Source organism: Phaenicophaeus curvirostris, chromosome 3 (assembly GCF_032191515.1).
Source record: "Phaenicophaeus curvirostris isolate KB17595 chromosome 3, BPBGC_Pcur_1.0, whole genome shotgun sequence".
NCBI lineage: Eukaryota > Metazoa > Chordata > Aves > Cuculiformes > Cuculidae > Phaenicophaeus > Phaenicophaeus curvirostris.
The window spans coordinates 75,590,300-75,597,830 of NC_091394.1; the positions used below are offsets into that span (position 1 = coordinate 75,590,300).

The window sequence follows — 7,531 nt, forward strand, 5'->3', positions numbered from 1 at the left end:
AGCTGCTTTTACCTGCCTTATGCAATGTGTCAAACTGTGCATGAAATAGCTGATTATGAAAACATAGAATCATAGAATCATAGAATAGTTAGGGTTAGAAGAGACCTTAAAGATCATCTGGTTCCAACCCTCTGCCATGGGCAGGGACACCTCCCACTATATAAGGTTACCCAAGGCCCCATTCAACCTGGCCTTTGACACTTCCAGGGATGGGGCAGCCACAGTTTCCCTTGGCAACCTGTTCCACTGCCTCACCACTCTCATGCTGAAGAAATTCTTCCTAATGTCTAGTCTAAATCTGCACCTCTCCAGTTTATACCCATTTCCCTTTGTCCTGTTACCACAAGCCTTTATGAATAGTCCCTCCCCAGCTTTCTTGTAGCCCCCCTTCAGATACTGGAAGGTCACTTTAAGATTTCCTCAGAGCCTTCTCTTCTCCAGGCTGAACAAGCCCAACTCTCTCAGCCTGTCCTGACAGGGAAGGTGCTCCAGACCTCAGATCATCTTTATAGCCCTCCTCTGGATACTTGCACTTGATGGCAAAGCATCAAAGATGGCAAGTCTTAAAAGAAGGTGAAGCACCTGGGCATGGGAGAAGGGGTGAATAGTATTTGTATCTGGATTGTGCATAGCTGTCCTGAAATATCTAGAATCAGCGTTTATAGGAGCTAGATTTGATTGGAGGGCACCTGCCTGCTGTGCCAATGGTACCTGTGTGACTAATGATATTGTCAGCTGAGATGACACCAGTGTCATCCCAAACTCCCTAGTGAAATTTGGTGTTTCAAGGCATTTGGTCATAAAAGGACATATACTGGTTGTGCATATTTTTTAAATTATTGCATTGGTGGACTAAATGCTGCCCTGCCCTATAACCTGAGGACAAAATCAGTTTCATCTCCAGCCTGATCAGCGTGCAGACTCACTAATAGGTCAAGTACAAGGAAACAATCTCAGAAGGAGTTGAAAGCAGAAAACCAAATTTAAATAAAAGCCTACAGCCTCCATAAATATGAAACAAGAAAGCCTGAGAACTTAGAGGCATTACCGAAGGTTTGGCTCTACCCTGCTTATGCAACTGTTTCCTACAAATTATTTTCATAGAATAACCAGGTTGGAAGAGAGCCACCGGATCATCGAGTCCAACCGTTCCTATCAAACACTAAACCATGCCCCTTAGTACCTCGTCCACCCGTGCCTTAAACACCTCCAGGGAAGGTGACTCAACCACCTCCCTGGGCAGCCTGTTCCAGTGCCCAATGACCCTTTCTGTGAAAATTTTTTTCCTAATGTCCAGCCTAAATCTCCCCTGGCGGGGGCCTCAAACTGTGCCAGTGAAGGTTCAGATTGGACATTAGGAAAATGTCTTCACCAAAAGGGTTAGCAGGCACTGGCAGAGGCTGCCCATGGAGGTGGCTGAGTCACCATCCCCAGAGGTATTTACAGGGCAGGTAGATGAGGTGCTTAGGAATATGATTTATTAGTGGACGGGTACAGTTGGGCTTGATGATCTCAAAGATCTTTTCCAACCTAGTGATTCTATGATTCTGTGATTCTATGAAATGGCAAGTAAGGTGATGGCTCAATGCGACAACTAAGACCCTTCTTTAAGTTCCAGAAGCACACATGTCATGCTGCTGAACAGGGGACTAAAGCTGCTCCAAGCATGATATCTATCTTCTCTGGTCCCTCCATCAGACCTGTGCCAAGGGGTCACCCCAGGCACCTGAGGGATCTCGAGTGGCACTAAATAGCTTCAGTTAGGTAACTGAACTGCACCACTGTACTAAAGAGCTTTTCCTGCCACTTTGTAATGGAATGGTGAATTATCTGTACATTATCTTATTGAAGGAGTAAATTTTTTGTTGTTGTTTTATTTTCTTGTATTTTTTATGCATTCAAATAATAAGTAAAGCATTTTTGGCAGCACTTTTTAACATTCCCTGTTTGCATGCTACAACATCTACTGCATCCAACTAGAAGCATTTTTGCACTGAATTCCCTATTGCCCAGTAGTGTTCCTCATGTGATTCACATCACTGTAAATGTGAACAGACTGAAAAAGGACAATCAAAAAGGGTTGTTTGGCAAACATCCCTTTTTCTTTATGGGTGGTCTTGCTCTGCAAACACAGGAAAGCAGCAAAGCACATAAAACGTGACAGTGGAGCACCCAGCCTGTTGCTTGTTTTTCTGTTTGAGCATTGGTTCCATCTAGAAATCAGAATTAAATATAGAAAACATACCTACATAACACCTCCCATCTGATGATTTTTAAGTACTTAGACCTTTCAGACTCTTGTAAGGCTGTATACTCTCCCCTTTCTAGGTAGCTAGCATGGAGACAAGTGAATGATTTATAGCAAGTCTACGAGACTTGGCTAGTCATCTATTTTACTTGACTACAGATTATGTATCTGGCAAAAATAAACCTCCATTTGTTACTGGCTATTGTTCCTGTGGGAATCATTGTATGATAACAACAAAAAAAAACCCCAACCTTAGATCAAATTTAGGTGAAATAACAAAATGATTAGCAATTGGAGTTTTGAAACATATGTCTAGGTGAATTTTTACAATTTCTTTTAAGGTTCTGGAAGCAACTTCCAGGCAAAGTTTGTTTGAGAAGGGTTAATAATACAGTGACTATCAAGAGTCCAGTTTGGTCAGCCAGCTGATGTGCTTTGAAACCTCACTGTTTGAAGCATTATGCAGAGTTCTTTCATTGCCCCTGCCTTCTATAGGATGGCTGTTTGTGCTTACAGCTTTGCTTCTTCTGTTCGCTTTTCAGAAAAGGGGCTGTAGCGCCACACAGACTTTATTTGGATAAGTCAACATGACTGAAGCCTGTGTAGCCCTGCAGAATTTCCCTCTTCATGGTCATCTGCAGGGGCTGATCTCAGCCCTGGATGCATTTGCTGGCAAAAGAGCACTATTCAGTGTCTTGTGGTGACCTTTGGAAGCCCTAAATATCTCTGGACAACTAACATCAATGTGGAGGAGTCTCAAGTTTGGAGCAGGAGACATGAAAATTGCTTGCAGTCATGTCTGTGCCCCAGGGTGTTTCATGAGTAGAGGTTTGTGTGGTGCCCTCAGCTGTAAGCTGTTCTTATGCTCAAAGTCAAGAACATGGATTTCTCTTTTCTTTCTAATTACATGGGAAAAAACTGCATTTTTAGGGTCTTTTCCTTAGTCTCACAAGATGTTTACAAGTCACTGACTTCAATGCTGGCCCAACACATGAAAGACACAGCACAGCCAGTTTAGGAGCCCTTCAATATTCTCTGTACTCACACACTTCTTGTGCAGTAACTGCTTGACGCCAATGTCAAATCATTTTCTGATTTTTAAAATCAATTTAGAGAAACAAATCTGTTTCATATCTCAAGGAGTTGAACATTACAAAGCAAAGGTTGTTTATCCTTGTTCCATCCACAGAGATACATGCTGTTCTATAAATCTATAGTTACTGTGATTAGTGAAATATCAACAACACGTTCCAGGCAACCAATTTTTGTCTTGAGTCTTATAAAAGTGTTCAAAAATTGTGATGGGTTTGCCTCAGTGTTTTAATTTGCAATGTGTTTGTAGTGCAGAAGTCTATCAGTTAAAGAATTTATTGTAGTTCAAACCTTTTATGGTTTTATATATTTAAAAGAATTCAGAATTAAATTTTAAAATTGAATATAAGTTGACATAAATTCAATGCTTAAAATTATTGGAACATAATTCAGCAACTGTAACCTACCCAGTGACATCTGTGGGATTGCATTGCTTCAAGTCAGGGGCCGAAAGTCTCTTAAGAGCAAGAGGAGCCTTTGAAGATAGATCACAATACCATATAACCATATGCTACAGCGTTTGGTCTTTCTACATATCATCTCTCTTATGTAAGGATCTTCATTTTGGATGGATTTTAAAATGCTTTACCTTTCTTTTCCTTCTCTCTTAAGTAGCAGTGAAACAAGCAGCCCAAGTCAAAATATATGTATTATAGTAATGTAGTTATGCTGTGAGAAATTTTGCTTTCAATCTCTTCAAAGGCTTCAGGCATCTCAGGGAAACCAAGAAAAATCATAAACTTAAGTCTTATGAGCACAAAAGAGTTTATTAAAGACCTCATCATGTGATACTGATTTCCACTGTGTGTAAATAAATATATGAGTAATTCATTTACTTCATGTTCATAACCACACAATCCTGTTTTTTTCTGCCTTATTTGTCATGATAGGAGTAGCCTCAGTCTGTGTTTCCACCTGGGGTCCATAGCTCTTACTCATGAATTCACATCAGTGCTTGTTCCCTGGGTTTGATGAACAAGTGTGAGGGGGTCCTGTTGTGCTAGGTAGGTCCTACCATGGGTGCTGTGCATCCCCTAGCACTGATCAGCAGGCAGAATCAATGCAAAGGAATTGCAAACAGTGAATCACTGTGGTGGGGAAAAAATATCACATTTACTTATTTTCAAAATTTGGGGTGGAATTCTCATGATAAAAGGGTTGTTGAGATTAAAACAAAACAGATGGTGGCTTATAAAACCAGAGAAGAAGAAATAGAGGCAATGAACTGTGAGAGAAGAAATTGCAAAGTGACGGGGAGTCAGAGCGGGTCAGTGGGGACTTGACCAGGCAGAGAATGGCGAGGGTGAAAATACCCGACTGGCATCTCTGCTGCAGCGCTCATTGGAATGGCAGCTTTTCCTGCTTCTTTTGGGTTTGGTCTGCCTTGAGGCCTTGATTGATGCCTTATCAGCATTGTTTGTTCTTGCTGAGCCCATGTGGCTTGGGGAAGAGTAGTCCTTTCCCTCCTGTATGCCCGCAGTGGGAGTCAGTTGTTCCTGAATGGGAAGAACTGTGGTTTCACCCAATTTAGTTCTGCCCCAACAGAACTGCCTGACAGTGAGGGTAGTGTAGTCCTCAGCAATCTGGGTAACCCCGGATTGTCTGGAAAACTGCTTTGAAACAGTACACCCTTGTAATGAACAGAGGCTCAAAAGCAGAAGCAAATTCCAAAGCTTTCTCCAACACAAATAACAGCAAGGAGAGCATCCATGATTGAGTCATAACTCATCATTGGAACAGTGGGATGAGGAATGTAGGAAGTGCCACCGCATGAGGGCTTACTGTAGGAATTTTCGTGCTTGGACTCTGGTAGTCCTAGAGGAACTGTTGCTGAGGAAACAAGTCTCCCAGGGAAAGTTTGGCTTTCCCCCCACATGAATTTTTGCTACTTTGTGCTCACTCAAGTCAATTAACCTAAAACCTACAAACTACACGTGCCATAGCTCTGTGCAGTTATTATATAGAACTTTATACAGTTGCATGTGGATTTAATCATAAACAGCCCAGGAATGGATTCAAGTTTATATTTTTCTTTAAATATTTGTATCCCTGTAATGGAATATTGCCTATTTTTCTCTGTAGGTGCCAGCTTACGTGATGACCTTAGTAAATACTTCTGGTTTCATCATTCTCAAGGGGACACGATGACAGTTCAGGATCCAAACCAGATGAATCTCTGTGCTGCTGTTTGGACTGTTGTTTCCTATGTAATTGCTGACATGGAGGAGATGTTACCAAGGTAATAAAACAGCAAGAAAGAAGATTTCTTTTCTTCAGTAAAGATTGTGAGTCCACTAATGCATGCGGTCTACAGCTGTGAGAAATTCTGGTTTTCACCCTGATTTTGTGCATTATGTCTGTTTTCCTCAAAGCTCATGCTCTTTTACACATTCCTGTTTATTTTTGCTGTTTTGTTATCTTCTATTTGTGATTTTCACTTAAAATTTCTTCTTTTAAGTAGTTTTAAAATTTCTGGTGAAGGCATGATACTTCTTTGACAAAATATAATAACTATTTGTATGCAAAGTAACCCTGTGCAGCAGGAAAAATGTCCCAAACAAATTTGTTGCATCAGAATAATTGATATATTGAGTTAGCATGCATGTTTATGGGTTTGTATTCTGTCTTTCACTCAATGCATTACAATGATGTACTATGAATAAAACATCTCTTTCTTTTTCCTCTCTTAAGATAATACTGCAGCTTCTATGTGGTTTTCAGGTTACAGGACAAATTAATCTTGGGTGTGCTGATGATAATATATAGTAAAATGGTCAAATAGTGATAAAAATGCAAAATAGTAGGGCTTTTAATAGTTCCTTCAGCTCATGCTGTTACATATTAATGGAGGTGGCTTTATGCAAGACTTGGATAAACCAGGACACAGAGGATAGGAAGCCAACTGCAGGACTCCCAGATACGTGTTTCTTCAGGCACCAACCCGTGGAAAACCATGCGTATCCTTTTGTTTCTGGCAGAAGATCCGTCACAATGACGTGCAGAGAATTTCATATGGCAGGTTTTTTTTCTGAAATGCCATGATGTTTCAGAAGTGGCGTCACAGCTGTGATTTGTGACCTTCACTATCTGCCAGCTGATACCCAAAGAATGTGTAAGAGCAGATTTAGATTCAGGCTACTGAAACCATGCCCAGCTGCCCCTCTCTTGCTGAGATGCTCTTCCCTGCTGGAAGCCAGACAAAGGTTATTCATACACATGCACTTTGACCAAGGAATTTATCTGGGAATTTGATTCCTGTATTATTTACTGGGGTTTGGTTTTGAGGGTTTTTTCCCTACTCAAAGATTATGAATATTCATATGAGTTTCAGGGGTATCTGCAGAAGATATAACTGGTGTAGGGTAATATTTTAAGGTATCTGATTTTTGATCGTTTCTTTGTGACATGATCTTTGTGCTTTTAAATTCTATAACAAGCAGATTTACTGATATGAATAAAGGCTGCAGTATAATCAACACCAAACAACTGATGTAATGAACAACATGGAATATTAAACTAAATAGTAGCCAGTCCCTGGTACTGTTAATCTGTTCTGTAGTGAGCCATTCATTTTTGTAGTAGTAATAACCATGATATCTGTTTACCATGATAATAGAAGTTTTGTATCAAATTAATTAAATGTTTCAGTTTTCCCTCCAGATGATTTTACGAACATCAAAGGTGCTTGGAGATACTCTGCTTTTTTATAAAAAACAGTATTGAAATAAAGTTAGCCAAAATTTCTTCTTGCAATGCATGATGCCTATGCTTTTTTCTGATTTGCTCAACAAGCCTAGGTGGTGGTGCTCACCACAGACTCTAAATCCTGCCTTTGACCTTCACAGAATATTACTGTTTCCTGAACTGTGGTCCACATCTTTTCCCTCAAGGTATGGCACTGTGTGTGAGTTTTCTGGGAACTTACATTTATTGTTACAAATCTTAACCCATGCTCACTTGGAAACAGGGTTGATTTGTGGTTTTCTCCGTTGCCTCAAGTTAAATGGAGAATCTCTGGAGTCAAGAATACTCTCTGCAGAAGAGAAGAATGTTGTGGTATACATGTTGGTGTCACAGAACATCTCCGGATGTGCTTGTTGGCCCCTATGTGTCCTGGTTCTGGCTGGGAAAGGGTTAATTTCTTGGTTCAGGTGGAGAAAGTGTTACTTTTCACAAGAAGTTGGGAAGGGA

At 40.5% G+C, this 7,531-nt stretch overlaps 1 protein-coding gene across 1 annotated transcript in view; it reads left to right on the top strand.

Annotated features, from left to right (window-relative positions):
- CPQ (carboxypeptidase Q) overlaps positions 1-7,093 on the top strand; it is a 135,466-nt gene extending 128,373 nt beyond the window's left edge. The window contains exon 7 of the mRNA XM_069854406.1: positions 5,423-7,093. Within this exon, the coding sequence (XP_069710507.1) occupies positions 5,423-5,583 (161 nt within the window). The 3' untranslated portion in view covers positions 5,584-7,093. The remainder of the gene's footprint in view (positions 1-5,422) is intronic.
- Positions 7,094-7,531: the final 438 nt, after the last annotated feature.